The sequence below is a fragment of the Rhyacophila brunnea genome, unplaced genomic scaffold, assembly GCF_057557595.1.
Source record: "Rhyacophila brunnea isolate RB1 unplaced genomic scaffold, BYU_Rbru_1.0 scaffold_1, whole genome shotgun sequence".
NCBI lineage: Eukaryota > Metazoa > Arthropoda > Insecta > Trichoptera > Rhyacophilidae > Rhyacophila > Rhyacophila brunnea.
In genome coordinates, this window is record NW_028232751.1 from 62,632,534 (window position 1) to 62,650,300 (window position 17,767).

The window sequence follows — 17,767 nt, forward strand, 5'->3', positions numbered from 1 at the left end:
CCGTTATGCAGCAATTAATATTTATTAGAATTACTTAACTATTTTTTTATTTAACGAATACTTCACAAGATTTAAGAATGCAACATTCTAATTATTATTGGACATACATAATTTTGAAAACACTTCTGAGAAAATGTATTATAACATAAGCAATATAAAAAAATCGGTGTGTGTGTACTTATGTACGCGCGTTAGAAGTTATACTTATTTGGCGTAACAAAACAAAACTTGCGATAAACTAGATTCTTCGACTAGCTCTTAATTATCTTGTTAAATTACACACTCAAGAAAAGGGACCGCTTATTTTAACGCCGTTGGCTTATTTCTATAAACTTTAACTTATATTACTAAATTATATAAGTAAGTATTTATCGACTTTTTTTATTTAAAAAAGTAAGTTAGCATAGTGGTCTATATGCGTGGGCGCGACACCCGAGAGATGCAGCTTCGATTCCTGCGGGGTCTTTCTTTTTTCAAATAATATATTTTCTCAGAAGTGTTTTCAAAATTGTGTATGTTCAATTAATTAGAAGCCGAATTGTTTAAAGATTGCCAACATTAAGTACACAATGTCAAATATCACACGAATTATACATACCGATTGTAGTAGACTGTGCAGGATAGATCAACTTAACACGTCACATACCTACACAAGCTACTTCCTCCGCTGACCGCTACACATGCACCATAGATAAGATACTTAAGACATGCACTATGCAGGCTGAGGCAGGGGGAAAGCACTTGCACTACGCCAATACAACGAATGAACTTCACTTTTAATCTGCTCTGGTAAAAATGAAAAGAATCTACTAAGCTATAATTTCTAATCCGTGTGTAAGGTTAAGATATTAATTTGTGGTTATTAAATATATTTACATAGGTATTTGATTCTTTTGATTGTGCAGAATATTTCCTATTATAATAATATGTCTATTACCTACAATCTTAGAAAAATACAAATTTAGTTCAACATTTAAAAGTAATACCATAATAAATACGATATAGGTACCTAATTGAATTTAAAAAATCGCTTACCCGTTCCCGTTCGGGAAAATTTCTCGCGTTTGGCACTATTGGTTTTTTAAAACTTTTCTTGATATATAATAGATTTACGAACGAAATGTCGAAATAACAAACGCTATACGTAAACATTGTAAACAAATACGAAATGGAAGCCAAAATCTAATCATAATGGGAAACAAAAGAGCAGTGCTGCCATCTTTTCAAAGCCTCTAAAATTATAGTATTTGGGGAAAAAATATAGTATGCGTTGTCTCACTTGTCACATGTTGAAAATGTATAGGATTTTTGCTTCTCACAAAAAAAAGTAACGGAGAATTTGAGAAATTCCATGACCCCTTTTTATTTAGGTAAGTACATCTTCCAACCAAAAACGCTTACCGACGAATCCAATAAATTTCATTTTAAACCAGTCAAGGATTTTTATTCGTTTTTCGAACAATTTTTTTTTCAGGTTCTCCAAATTTTCTTATATTGCGAAATTATAGTACTTTGTACCAATTTATAGTACGGAAATATCGAAATTTTAGTACTTTTTGTGTATTTTTCCGATATTCAAAATATCCGCGTTTGGACGCGGGTTGGGTATTTCCATTTCCAGGAAATGAAATGACCAACGACAAGAAATGGGATAAATTAGTAAAATACTCCTCACACGTAATGGGAAAAGCATACTCCATCTCAAGACTTCAAAGTCAAATTCGAATAACTATTTAATTTTAGTATGTGGTACCTACCTACCTATTTCTTTTTTTACTATCCTTATTCCTTGTCTATCAGACGTAGCTACTCCTTACTCCATGACTACTCCATAGAATTAGTCCATGACGTCTATGTCCATAGATAATAAATGAGTACCGCTACATACACCAGTGATTTCGTGTTGTTATAAATATTAACTGTTTCAAATAATATTAAATACACATATTTATTGGGTTTTGATTCAAATCCACGTTGTTAACTATTTTACAATTTCACATGAATGATTAAGATTGTTTAAATAATATCCCAGTGCTTAAATACAGTCAACTGCGACTGCAACTGTTCTGTCAACTTTGGAGGTTAATTTCTTTCATTCGATTTTTATTGACTGCAGATACAATCAATTAGTACTATTGCTACTTGGTTGTGTATTGCGTGTCTTCGCCAGGATTTAAATAACTGTTTTACAACCTGCTGTTTATCATTCCACATAACTAAGTATTGAATATACTAATTGGTCCTATCGGCTGAACAGGTAGATAACCAAATGTCAAACATATTGATGAACTTTAGTAGACCTCGGACTGCACATTATCACAATTTTTCTATATCAACGTGAATAAGTGCTGCATGTGTTTTTATTGTGCACTACCTATTTTAAACACGATTCAATATCAGAATTACAATAAATGTATGCTTAGTGTAATATCTTTAATTTTATGGACCTATCATGGGACCTAAATAAATAATGATTTTAATGTTAGCAAATATAGAAAAACATGACGCAATTTGTAATATGTTTATTGAAACTTGTGTGAAAGGATTTTATAGTAACTTGAATGAAACATACAATATCTCAGGGTTTCTAAACACTATCATTACACGAATCATATAAATAAAACAAAATAATATGATTAAGAAGTTAGTAACACTAGAAATATGTCTTTCTTTTTGAAAAAATGGGCACATTATTCATAAACATTATATCTATATGTATACTTTTTGCACTTTCTATAATATATAACTACTTAATATTTACTACTACCTTCTGATTTTCGTAATAAAAATTTGTTACGCTAAATTCTGTTCAAACTGAAATAAAATATCTTATTTCACATTGTTTCAAAAAGAACCATTTACCCCATAAATTGATGTCATGAAATTGTTTTAATAATTAACATCGTACTGACTGAATAATAAAGACGGTCTATGACAATAATTGTCCTTATAACGGTATAAATTTGATTTTAAAGTCTTATAGCTCCTGTACATGTGCATGGATTTACTTGCACCAATAGTGTGTATTTTAAACTATCTCGATAATAACTGTTTACACGTAAACGTGGTGACTGTCTCGCCAATCGCATTCGTCAAGAGTAAGTGAGATGCGATGTTGTCATTGTATGATACCATTTGGCAGCCAGGGAAAATCGGTTAACCCCAAAATGAGTGCGCATTGTAGTTCATTTTTTTTTCCGGCAGGTTCGCCACTATAGTTCTACTGCGCAGGCCTAGATATCGAATAAATCCCAACTGTCGCGTGAAAATTCAGAAGCTTCTGAACTTTTTGATTCATGCTTCCTCCAACCAATGTTTCCTGTAAGGTGTGTCATAATTCTTTTGCCAGATTTTAGTTTTGCTCGAATGCACGAAACCATCACATGCACAATCTTCGACTCATTTCTCAGAAGGCAAAGATCAAGTGCGACTAACGCAAACACGCAAGTGAAATTTTACGTTGATCAGGATCACTATATCCGTCCCGTTCTATCGCTTGCCAAAATATACGAAAATAAGATACGTATTTTAGTGTTTATCAATGACCACCTATGTGCCGGGTTCTCTGCATTTCTTAGTCTTTGACATGTTTCAACTTGCAAGAAACATTGTCAGAACAGTCTCATAGTAGTCCTTATTGTGAAAACATCACAGTTCTTACAATATTTTTTAAACAGTAAAAGTGTTTGTGCCAAAAAGAAGTGTCGATATTTTTTTTCAATTCCTATTTTTTTTATTTTCTTCAAAAATTATCATTGTTAGTGTTATTTTTATATAAACTCACCGAAATTAATAAATATCTTAAAAATATAAGTTTTAATGAAAAATTGTATGTACACACCCATATGGGGAGGGGGGGTGTAAATTTACGGTACCGGGTGTCGGGTGACACCAACCCTAGTTACGCCAATGCTCAGATGCATTGATGATCTGCACACACAATAGAAAAATTAGAGGAAACATTGGTTTACAAGTGCAATAGGTGCAATGGCCGTGATAATACAGCCAACATTAAATAAGGACGGTAAATGGGCCCGTGGGAGTTTAGATGGGTTGAGCCGATATATCGACTAATGAATTTTTTTACTGTTCCTAGTATTTCATCGTACCATTGTAATGAGAATATAATACGGCTATAGTATAGGCATTGTGATAAAACTATAATTATATTTTTTGTTTTTAGGAAATTTCCCGAAGAGGTCTTTTGAAACATTTAAGAATTGACTGTTATTTATTCAAAGAGGGCCTTAGAGGCTCCATGGAAACATTGGGCCGCAATGTAAATGTCAAGTAAAATGGGAGGACCTAGCTTGCCAGACAGAGTGGCGCAATGCTACTATACACATGGCCTGTTTTGTTCGTCCCATCCGATAATCACAATCAGTGTTGCTATTTCCTGCTTTTTATTATGCTGGTAAGAAGCTATGTTATTTAAATGATTATATCGTATTTTATAAATTAACTAAGCGATATTATGGTTAATCGAGCTTGGAAAGGTGCTTGTTGTGTCATAACGCAGATAGACCACAAAATAGACGAAGCGACAGTTGATGTTTTTTGATTTGATAGAAGTCGCTATGTGTATTTTTGGATAAATGCAGTCATACAATGGTACTAAACGACGACAGCCCGGGCTGGTGATGACCATGGCAAATTCCTGCGGACAATCAATATTATTATTATGGTACCAATACTGCATTTTTATTTTCACAATAATTTTAAAATACAAATCTCCCAGATATACATCCACCAGTATAAATATCTGCAGAGTGAGGGCGCCACATGCTACCATTATACAAATCATTTAATACTTTTTATACTGTGTTGAGCTTAGTTCAAAATTCGAACACATGATGATTTGTGATGGTATATGGTTAACAGCAATTTAGTTTATTCTCTCGGATTATTTCATAAGGAACATATTATTAAGATTATGGTAAAATGCAGATATGTGGCTGTTAAGTTATAGGGTGTTCATCCAAAATTTTCGAATGCGATTTTACGCCAGATATATAATACGCCCGTGTAATTGCGTTCATCCAAATTTAGTACATAAGCATCTCGCCGAACCCGAACACCTAATGCCCCTCTACCATAAGTTTAGCGAACCGATTGCTAAATTCGGCAGAGTCCATTTTTGACAGATCGCAACTGACAGCCCGCGTTTGTTGATAATTGTCATAGGTACTTGTTTTCTTCCGTATTTCATTATGATTCAGTGTATTATTTTGATTATTGTCTAATGGTACTATCTATTTTACAATTGATTCTATAATTGGTGCTTCATTTTATTCAATCATGAATGCTTTATTTATAGGTAGTAAACTTTGCTTTCGTAGATAAAGCTAATCTACAATGCTGCAAATTTCGTAAAAGAGGCGACGCTTTCAAATTTAAGAGTCTCGTTAGTAAATACACATCAGACGCAGATTCATGAAATCAAATAAATACAAGTAATATAATATTTTGAACTCAATTCACATGATTATGCTGGAATCGATTTATGCATAATAATTATATGGTAGGTAGGTATACTATCACGATAACCATTTACTTTCATTTGTTTATATTGTAATGATTATTTATTCAATAACGTTTATTCGGCATTCGGATTATCCGGCCATAATGTAGTATTAATCGAAAAATAAAAGAAATAATATGAAAAAATATATGGACCACTAGGGATATCTAGCGGCAAAATGTGAGAAATTTTCATTTATTTGACAGTTAAGTGCCCATAGACATCAAAAACTGACCATAGAGAAAAAATATTTTTCTGTTTTAATATAAGGAATACTTGTTTCAAATAGGCGCGCATGTACAAACACCATTATTTGAATTGAGCATAATGGAACACGGCGGCGCCCGTATATACAAATCCGAAGCTAAGTGGGTGAACACTCGACAAGTTTTATTACGGCAATAAACGGTTTCGGCGTAAGGTGAGACCGTCATAAATCATTCGGTTCGGCTTATTTCCATGGAAACCCTATTAGCCTAGCAGCATTCTTATTATAAAGAAGTCACTTTTTTGTCTGCACTGTCAATTTCGGCAGCATAAGGATAAGTGTTGCCTAAGACCAAATAAGTATGACTGCGCATTTGGCCTTTTGATTATGCTATTGGAGTGATAATCAATTGAATTTTAGATATTGAAATACATGCCAGTGGCCATTAATAACATAACCCCCTAAAAGTGAATAGTTCATCCATTCTTGTGTGGGCTAAAACATCAGGCATTGACTATTTAAATTTACACATTTACCATAAATTTACTTAGGTACTTACTCGTAGTAATTATGGCATAAAATAGTCATGATTGACTATTTTATTTGCCTATGAGCATGTATTTTACTTAGAGGTAATAAAATAATCTAATAAATAGGAAATAACATGTGTATCATAATATCGTTATATACAATATAAATTACGAAGAAACGTAATTGCAATTTACTTATTATTAATAGATATAAACATTGAGTAGGTATAGTTAAGCGGCGATTACATTATGATTACGTCACATACTGTCAAGGCGACAAATTTAGTCTATGGTTTCGTCATTCCGTAGAATATTTTGAATGATCACCATCTCTATAAATTGTGCCAACTCTAATGTATTTGTATTTTGGGTACAATTCGGTTATGGGGAAGCCAGCGGCAAACACATTTTGAAAATTGCCGATATACTGGATTATTTGTTAGGTTGGGTTAGTTTAGGTTAGGTTAGGTTTTCATTCTTGAATTCATGAATTTTGCCAAAATCGGCTAAGACAATTAGCGCGGTTCCCGCCTGGTTTCCCCATAACCGACTTGTATTGTACTGTGTTTTGAAGTATTATTCATTATTCATGCCAATTTCAATTAATTTTATTGTGTGCGCATGTTAAAATTACTTGCGATATTGCATTCATAGATAATATTTTGAACATAACTAACCAGCAGACCGTAGACAATAGACGTAAACACCAGACATATATAATAATTTAATAGAAAATCCACAGAGAAAACCACTAAAAACAATGAAGACGTGATTTTGACATGAGTCAAAAATGTGTAGGCCTGCAGAAAATAGAATAAAACGTCCACAGACTAGTGCGGTTCATGATGTACAGTGATACACGTGGGGTGACCTCATTGTTGTTCTCGTTATTTCGACAGATTTTTTAACCGAGAATCTGCGTTTAATTTAAAGGTTCAAAATGTACTACGGGATGGGAGCATCAGTTTATATACCAAGAAAAACGACTTGACACATTTTTTCCCCGTAGTGGCAGCTTAGTGTGACAGCACGTTACAGAATGTAACGTGATGATAATATTGTATTTGAAGCATTACTTACAATTAGGGAATCCAATTCCGAGCCAAAATTCTGATCCCGGGATTTCGGGATTACAATTTGACAATCCCGGGATTGGGATTTCTTTCCATTGTTAATATAAAATTTTTATATTTACAAATAACATTGATAAAATCGGTCAAAAATAAATCTAGTATAATTTATACTATTTAAGACATTTATTGTTAATATTGTATACGTTAAATCTTGGAAATACACAAGTTTAATGGAGTAAATAATATTATAATATAAATAATAATGTGAATTTAATATGAGATTGCTATTTCTGATAAAAGACATAATGAATAGATCAGCGAGATTTAAAATAGTAAGGCAAATAATCATGGCGTACTTATGGCCTTTCCGCTTCATAAATCTAATTAGTCAGCCAAATATGAAACTGCCGTAAAACGTATGATATCATGGTGGAATTACTTTGTTAAAATTGCGAAGCATTGTTTTTTTACCAATCTTTCTCATTTTTAATAATCTATGTGAAAAAATAAAATGAATCGGCAACCTACACATCAAACTTCATTCAAACTCAGTTTATTTCTAATGTAGTTATTTTGTATTAAAAGTATTTTTTCTGTTATATTTTCCATAAAAATTGATAAAAAAATCAATCCCGAAATCCCGGGATTATGTTTATCAATCCCGGGATTCATAGGTATCGAAAATAGCCCGGGATTGGATTCCCTACTTACAATATAAAAGCAATGCCACATGACTTTCATTTTCCTACCTAGCAAAATTTTTACATTATCTATGAATTATTCTGACAGCTCAAATGATTCGATATTTCAAAGTAAAAATATTACTCCTGAAAACAAAGGAAATCGTTGTAATCTGTCAAATGATGCACCCAATGAAGTATCCATTTTAGGGTGAAGAATATGATTGATCAATGCAGTTATATATAAAGATTTAAACTTTTCCGCCCTATAATAATCTTTGAATGCCAATGTGGCCATATTACATTTAAATAAACTCATGAAAGGTTGGGAAAAGATGAATTATATTGAACGTTATAAACAACATGATAATGTGACTATATCTAGGGAAAACCACCAAAATGTATGGGAAACACGATTTTTAAAATGATATAATCTCTGATTATGTCAATTTTTTTTAAGAATATGCTCGATTTATATTAAAGTCTCCCAAAATGTGCAAAAATCGAAGTGTAAATGATAAAAAATCAACAAATTGGTGTTTGAATACGAAATTAGTGTGTTATCCAAGAGATTTAATGGTAATTATTGTAATAGGGATACTAATTAAATACATGCTGCATTACCGTTACACGTATTTAAAATTTAATAATAAATATTATATTTTAATATTCTTGTCATTCTCATTTCAGTTATCCTCTCTTCAACATACCTTTACCGGGGAGTATTCCAACGAAAATATCTTTGCCCTACAACCATCATGAGTCCAATTTTGCGCACAATAATGTTACCAACGCTTCTAAAATTTCACATGAATTATCCAATTGTACATCAGGTAAGAATATTATACTACCAATGGTACTGTTAATTATATTAATTTGTCAAACTATTTGAAATGGACTTTGATAACTTATCATCTTTAATTAATTAGTTGGTTGTGGCAACCACCTAACTTTGCCTAAATCATCCAACAACTACTAATAATTTATTATTGATTTCACACTATATTTCTTTTATTGCAGGCTTCAAAGATCCGCTACAAAATGAGGTGCTAAAACTATCACAACTTATGAATGAAACATCTAATTTGCCGCACCTTTGGGCTAAAGAAGAGCCTTTGTTATATATTCAGCAGATTATTTTAAAGACAGGTAAGATATTTATTAAACAGTTATATGCATACTATAACTATAGTTCATAATATAACAAATACTTACAGTATAATATCTAGTTCCGTGATAAAACAAATCACTGATATATAATTAAGACCCCTATGCATAGTTAATCATGGTTATAATACATGGAATTCAATGGAATTTTACTTTGATGTGTGATATATTAATATTTTGTAATTGTGATCTTTGACGTCACAATTACAAAATAAAAGGATTTCTTTTATAAAATAAGTAGAGATAAAGTATGAGCATGAGACATGAGACAAAAGAAACAAGGGCCGTGAAGGTTACCTGATCTTTTCCAAGCCAAACTCCAAATTACTTCAGGAATCTCATAACTGACAACTGTTAATTTAGTTAAAAAAAAAGGAGATTACACGGCAGACGCCTCGCGCAATCCATGGTTTAAGATGTACATATTAAATTTATGGTCGCCACACGATCTTAAGACCGTGAAAGATAATAAATAATTAACAGTGTGGAATATAGAATTGGGAACAATAAATAAAAGAGCGATTTATACTTGACAGAAACTATATTATCGCAAAAGCAAGAATTTAGAAATACATTAAAAAGTTATTAAGCAGCTCGATACTGAAATATGAAATACTAACTTTAAATACAAGCAGCTAAGTTTGAAAAGAAACATTGGAAGAATGGTGAATCAAATAATAGTTTTAAAATACCCATATTGGAACGATCAGAGTCCTTTGACACGGCGGCTGCATCGTGCTCCGTTAAGTGATGTCCATGATTAATGTTGGGTAAATCCAAACGGAGCACGACTGTACTAGACGGCAGGCAGAATCAGAAAAGCCCAGTTGCTTCTCTCACACCTCGCGACCTCCGTTGCAGCCGGAAATTCCAATAGCGACATCTGTCTAATCGCGTACGCTCTATCGACGTGACCATAGATAATAATCGGGGTTGCCAGCGGTATCAAATTTAGTTATGTTAAAAAATGAACATAACATGCGTTCCTATTAAAAATAATGCATAGCGTATAAGGCCATTTATTTACAGTCGAATGGTTATTATGAGGAAGACGGGGACCGACTGAATTTGCTCGTTATATAACATTTTTCACGCCACATTCTATTTAAGCATAGAACATAAAAAATCCGAAAACCATCGTAAAAATCCCCGAAACAAGCATGACATTCATAAACTGCAAAAAGAGTTGTTTATTGTAATGAACGCTGGTAGGTACCTACTGACTCACACAAAGCTTGAATTTTTTACATGCAATTTCAACCATATGCGTGGATACTTTTTCAATGTTGTCGGTGAAAACACCAATTAAGTACTTAGACACTTAACTAGTGTCATAAACGTAATTCGATCCCAGCGGCATCGGTCTAGTTAACACCTGGTCGAATTTTATTGCGTAGGGTCGAAAATGTTGTTTTTAAACAATCGACACATTAACAGTTTTGCTCGGTATACCCGATAAGTAGCTCGTTATAAAAGTGAATAATTGTATGAAGAAAATCATAAACTAAAATGTCAACGAATGTTTCCTCATTACATCTGAGGTCTCTCTATTTCTGTGATGGTAATAACCGAGTTCGACTGCATATAAATATGTCTATGCATAGGGTCCTAACTAAACCTCTGGTAAATGTGTAAATTTAAATTATGTATTTCATATTTCGGCTGGTGTCTTAGGCTGACGTAGATGAGCTACCATTTTCCTGTATACTACAGTTGTAGTGAGTGCAAATTCAATCCGGCAAGCGTAGTTTGTAGTGATTTTTCAAGGGTTGCCGCGACCTCCACTTTAGATTGAATACACTGTAAAACGTTTATTTTCTATTTTAAGGTGTTTGGCCATGGCGGGATGAACTTCGATTAAGCGACGCATTCAGGGCGCCACTTCAGGAAGTCTTCAGATTACTTGAAACAATCAGAAATCATCACCATTCTGAAACGTAAGATATTTCTATTCTCTAATAACTTTGCTGTACTTGACATTGTTTTTTTAATACTTATGCAAAGGCGAGGTTGTCATATTGAGAAGTTGTCTGCTAGTTACGAGATGGACACATGAATTTATTACTCTAGTCAAAAACTGAAATTAACTAGCCACAGATATTCTGTTTGACTCAGGATGAAGTATAGAGTAAACTTGAAATCATAATATGACCAGGGTTTCAAATCGTTTTCTGTCATCCACCATCGATAAAGCTCCGAGTAAAGCTGGTTATTTTCTTTGCTGTGGGAACAAATGTGACAAGAAATCATTACTGACTTTTTAAAGCATACTTGATGTGAATCTGTGAATCTGGCTGTTCGATCATATACTCAATTTTATTTTCTAGCGCGATTGCTGGTTAAAAAAAACTGTTTTTCTCATCCGATTTGTATCACTACAGACGCAACATACGTATATATGCACTTGCTTTGACAGTAATATAGAAAACTTGAAAAATATTTGTGGACCCGGTGGTGTGCCAAAGGATTTTTCTTCAGCTGAATTTAAACAATTCGATCCGAAATCGAAGACAAGACCATTTTCCATCTAAAATGAAAGTCGAGAGCTTTTTTTAGCTCTTCCTTTTAAAGTTATATATTCTATCCAAAATCAAATTCAACAGCTTTTAGCAGGTAATACGTCAACTTGGAAATCCTACATGTCAGTTTGAGGTTTACATGATTCTACAATTCTTTCGCATGCCATTGGTTTGCCACCGCTGCATTATACCATATTGTTGGTCCATCTTATGATTAAATCCCATTGTTGTCAAAAAAAAGATTTTTATTAAATACGTTAATTGTTGAATAATACAATAATAAATAAAACTTATAATTACCAAGTATCATTTTCATTTTAAATGTCAAGTGTTTGTTCTTTTCTTTAATTTTTTTAACATTGAAATAAGATTTTACTGTATCCTAAAAAAATGAGTGTTTTTGTTTAACCGGTTCTATGCCTTCAGCGAATTATCTCGCTCTATGAGGCCATGGTTGGACAGGCCACACATACAAATTTCATGAGTTATCTCGTTCGACTTTAAACTCAATTACTAGCCACTGTCGATTGATTTGCATAATCTAAAAAATTAAACACCGTGACATCTGTTTATGAAATATTAAGCCACAAATTATCGGTATTACAGCGACTGTAGTAAAAACTTCACCCTACATTCATCATGTGTCGTTAAAAATCTGCAGCCTCTCAGATACTGCCATAGTAATATCGTGAGGAATGACGATGATGGTATCTAATGTTACTTTATGAATTATTGTCATTTTGTAAATAGATTAATTAACTTGTATTTATTTTTCTGCCTGGAGCGGATAATTGAGTATATATTGCATTCTTTTTTTTTGTTTTGTTGGTCGTTCGATACGCAATCGAGACGCATTCTCGTATTTATGTATATAGTGAAGTTGTTAATTTTATTAGAAACCTTATACATTTCCTTCCTATATAAACTGCCCGCCAGGAGTCTGATAAAATAAAAATAAATCGGTGTGTCTACTTATGTACGCGCGTTAGAAGTTATACTTCTTCGGCATAACAAAACAAAAAACTCATCCTTGACATACAGCAGTTATAATCGATTCAGAAGTGCCCATGATGAATTCATAAAAAATCAAATATTATTGGCGTGTTATTATGATTATATTCATTTCAGTCTCAAGGGTATTTTATCGATATAGGTACCGTCAGCAATAATATTATGTATGCGAATAAATAATATTATTCCAGAATGTACCGTACCTACTTTGGAAGAATAAAATCTCAAAACCTGTGTTTGAAAAATTTAGCAAACCGCTATTTCGACCATCTTTGCTTAAACGGATGACTGTACAACGATTTTCGTTAACTATAATAATTTATTACAAATTAAAAGTAAAATAATATAGCATATTTAATGGTTTAACTGCAACGTGATATTTGATATGTGATTATTGTCTTCAATTATTATAAACCGCTAATAAATAAATTGACTTCGGATATGCGACAAATATTATCCTAAACTGTAAAAATATGTATTTTTGTGTATGAAGTGTCTAAATATTGTAAATTTACAACATACCATTGTTTGAATTATTTACCAAGTCAACATTCACAAAATTTATTTATTTATTGATATATAATTTTACTCATAAATAATACTTACATAAATATAGCCTCAAATCTGAATGAATAATCATAATAATAAATTGTGTTCATCAGCGCGCGCAACTTCAGTCACACGCCAAAGGCGTTACATCGAAGTCACACGCCAAAATACACTGATCTATTTTGCCAAACGTGCCAAAAGAAGTATCACTTCTATATATTTTTATGGAATATTATGGTTTGTAGAACAATGGAGAAAGTATCAAATTTGGCTGCGTTTTAAAACTAGTTATTAATTTCATTATTTGCAGCGACTGCCATATTTGTGTTATAAATCACATTTATCTAAATTTCATTTAGAAATTCATTCATCAAATAATTGTCATCTATCTTTCTCTCTCTCATTAATTATATTATCATAAACCATGATATTTAAATTGCGTCATCAAATTTGACTGATTAATGTTGTATGTAATATGTTGATATCTATAAATTTCTCTCTACAAATTCATAATCCCAAAATCCAATCTCAGCACATGCAATGTAACGAACTTTTTTTTTTTTAACAATTTGAACAAAATCAGCAGTTTTCAAACGTTTTTTGTCTCATTCATTTGCAATTGCAAATTTGCATTTAAACAATAACAGGCTCACTCATCCCACTGATTATTAGTGAGCCACGTCTCTTTTCAAATCATATAATAATTAATCTATACGCAGCTAACCACTGCTGTCCCATAAGTGCATAAGTCTCCAATCTATATATATAAAAATGAATGTTTGTTTGTCTGTCCTGTATGCCCTCCTATACCATTCATCCGATTGCGATGAAACTTGGGTGAGATGTTGTGCGCACACCCGTGAAGTTTTCTGAATTAGAAAAACCATCTTCTTCTTCTTAATTCTATCTTCTTTTATTTGTATGGTTCTAATACCATTCATCCGATTGCAATGACACTTTCGTCAGTTGTTGTGTGCACACGCGCGAAGATTTCTGAATTAGTACAACCATCTTCTTCTATTTGTATGCGTTCCTATACCATTCATCCGATTGCAACGAAACGTTGGTGAGTTGTCGTGCGTACGTCCGCGAAGGTTTCTGAATTAGTACAACCATCTTCTTCTTCTATTATATCTTCTTCTATTCGTGTGCGTTCCTATACCAAATTCGGAAAATCCATATTCTCACATGTGGACAGCTGTATGTGGCCTGCTTACGCGTTGAAAAACCTTCAGATTTATTTGTGTGCGTTCAATAAACAGAATTAAAACAGAAAAACTTTCTTGCTTTGAGTGGCATTGCAACTCATGCCGGGTACTCACTAGTTTTATATAAAATCAATACCTACTCTACTACATTATCTTTGATTTTCGAAAAAAATATTGAATCTCATTGGAATATGGAAACTACTCTCAAAGATTGTATTGTTTACATTCCATCTACATTCACCGCCCCCCAATCAATGCATAATCTCATAGCCACATGCGACATCACTGTTCCCCATTTATCTCAAATTTTATGAACTTCTCTGTTTCCTGAAAATATTTTTTAAACCAATCATCAGGTGTGATTGGTGCTACTCAAAAATAATATATCATGAGAGGAAACATTGGAGGTTCACATTCATCATTTTGATCGTGCATCAGTGGGTTTTATGAAGATTGTCTGGAATTATTAATTTTTTCAAACAGCTTGCGGTGTCTCTGGTAATTGTTTGCAGCGCACAGTTTGATTACCAATGTATTAAAGTATAATGATTAATATTTAAGGAAAATAAATATGTATCTACCTAACTGTTATGCCGACTCCAGATAATATGTTGATTCGACCAAAGGAACTGATGTGTTATGACACAATATACAGAAGACAGTCACTTGTTATTCGACAAAGCTCCTCCCTTATAGAACCATTTCTCATAGCTCTACTACGACAAATTGTTTAATATGAAAATTATTGGCGCATTTTAAAGAACTGGTATTTGTAATTGATTCACCCTCTGTTTACATTAAGACATGAAAAATCATACGTGAGAGCATCACTTATATTACTTTGTTTCCAGAGATACTTCCCTCGGGAAGATTTGTTTTCATGTTGAGAACGTGAAGAGAAATGTCGCTAATCATCTGGCGTCTCCCATCTTGCCCGAATATACCTGCCTTTTGCTGTCGCCTGCAAATCTATGGCAGCAAAACAAGGACAGATTTTCCCTCGATAAGAATATACTAGCGACAGTATTCAATCAGCAGGTAACTAAAGTATTTTAATATCGCATAGATTCTTATTTCACTATTGTCTTGGGATATCTCTCGTATTATTCGGACATCAGTGGGTCTATTCTATACACAAGGCGGCTATCGACGGCTAAAGTGATAAATATTATCACTTTATCATATTTATGTATTGAGGCGCTTAATTGTTACAGTAAGTTAACTGTCAAAACTGTCCAACTCGCTCTAAAAGTTAACACGGCCAAGAGAGAGGCTGTTAAAACATAGCACTTTTTGACGGTTTAGATGGTTAACTTATTCTAACAATTAAGTGTCTCAATACATAAATATGATAAACTACCGTTGATAGCCGCCTTGTGTATGGAATAGACCCACTGGACTAGAATTTGCTATCATACATTTCCTTATCAAAGAATATGTCAATTCGGGTGGATAGCCAGACAAAGGTGCGTGAAAGTGACAGACATTTTTCAACCGTTAATACCACCTCGATTTTTACATCTCGAAAATATGTAAACAGTGTCATTTAAAAGTTTTGCATACACTCATATCCTCATATAGAGGATAGAAGATAGTAGGGTAACTTATTAAATGGTAATTTTGAAAAGAAAATAGGTAAAATTTTAACATAGCAGTGCTTTTGAGTCCTATGCTTTGCAGCTTGGCTTATATATCGTCGGTGTTTTGTAAAAAGGGCGAATTAACCAAAATGCTACTTTACAGGAGGAGGATTTTTAACTTTTGACATTTATTTGTTTTTTACCTGTAGATGATTAGAAATATTTAACAAATTTATAATAAAGCTTAGAAAGAATACTGTCATTATCATCATCATCAGCCGGGGTCAATCCACTGCTGGATGAAGGCCTCCCCAAGCTTTCTCCAACTCTCTCGGTCCTGTGTCGTTCGCTGCCACGTATTTCCGCCGAATTTTACCAGTTTGTCAATCCAGCGGCTTTTAGGGCGACCCTGTGGCCGTTTCGTACCCCTTGGGTACCATTGGATGACGGCATTTGTCCAGCGGCCGTACTTTCGGCGAGCAATGTGCCCCGCCCATCTCCATTTCAGCTGTTTGGCAACGTCTATTACATCGCGTACTCTTGTCTGCTTCCTAACCCATTCGTTTCTCTTGCGGTCCTTTCGCGTGATGCCCAACATGCACCTCTCCATGCCTCGCTGTGTGACTCTTAGCCTTTGGACATCTCTCGTGTTGAGGGTCCACGTCTCGCAGCCGTATGTGAGCACGGGTAGCACACATTGGTTGAACACCCTACGCTTAAGACATAATGGTAGGTCACTCTTGAAGACACTATTCAGACGTCCGAAAGCACTCCATCCCAGCTTTGTTCTTCGAGCAATTTCATCGTGCATGCTTCCGTCTTTGCTTGGCATCACTGTATATACTGTTCAATATGTTTATGTAGCGTCTGGAAATTCCTTGGTTGCTAAGGGCGTCTATAATTGAGAATTTTTTGATGGAATCAAACGCCTTTTCATAGTCTTATAATAGTCATGTCTTCATGTTTTCATGTCATTATAATAGGTATTATTATATAATATTTTAAAAGGCCTAATATGTCACATTTGCTTTTTATTTCGTAATTTTAATTAATTTAATTTTAGTCGATTATCATTTTTAAGTACTTTCCTGTGGAGATAAAAATTCGCCGTTTTTACACAACAAAGCTAGTGGGGTACATATTGTATTTTCATTAAAAACTCGATTTCGCCAAAATGGTTGATTCGCCCTTTTTACAAAACACTGACGATATACAGTATAACCTCGTTTTTACGTGCCCGGAATTCACGTTTTCCCGGGAATTGCGTGTAATTTTTTCAGTCCCGATATATTTCAGTACATTTAATACCCGCATTTACGTTTTTCTTTCCCGCGATTTACATCGGAAATATTCAAAATATGCGAGTTACGCGCGCTTCACAATGATTGGGTCGTGACATTCGAACGGCATAAGGTGTTTGAAGGAAAAACTCCGTGTCTTTAGAACGGCGCACGGTGGTGGGTCGGCGAGCGACACTGTGATTGGCCGGTTTTGGAGGTTCACCGAGGGTTTAAAAACCTACTTTACAAGCTTTGCTGATATTCAAGATGACACTTTTAAATGTTTATATAGTCTTGAAAGAGAATTACATAACAAAAAAACAAAAATGCAACAAACTAATATACATGATTTTTTCAATAAAAATTTAAATTGAATGTTGTTTTTTAATAAAATGTTATTTTTTTAGAAACATAAAATTTAAATGTTCTTTTTTTCAATAC

At 33.5% G+C, this 17,767-nt stretch overlaps 1 protein-coding gene across 3 annotated transcripts in view; it reads left to right on the forward strand.

Moving 5' to 3' along the window:
* Positions 1 to 1,861: 1,861 nt before the first annotated feature.
* SCAP (SREBP cleavage activating protein) overlaps positions 1,862 to 17,767 on the forward strand; it is a 42,774-nt gene continuing 26,868 nt past the window's right edge. For 2 of the 3 annotated variants that reach the window (XM_085947918.1, XM_085947935.1), the window contains exons 1-6: positions 1,862 to 2,081; positions 4,184 to 4,414; positions 8,703 to 8,845; positions 9,033 to 9,161; positions 11,008 to 11,116; positions 15,318 to 15,504. In XM_085947918.1, coding sequence (XP_085804044.1) covers positions 4,284 to 4,414; positions 8,703 to 8,845; positions 9,033 to 9,161; positions 11,008 to 11,116; positions 15,318 to 15,504 — 699 coding nt within the window. In that variant the 5' untranslated portion in view covers positions 1,862 to 2,081; positions 4,184 to 4,283. Of the gene's footprint in view, positions 2,258 to 4,183; positions 4,415 to 8,702; positions 8,846 to 9,032; positions 9,162 to 11,007; positions 11,117 to 15,317; positions 15,505 to 17,767 lie in introns of all 3 variants that reach the window. The other variant, XM_085947926.1, reaches the window with a different exon arrangement.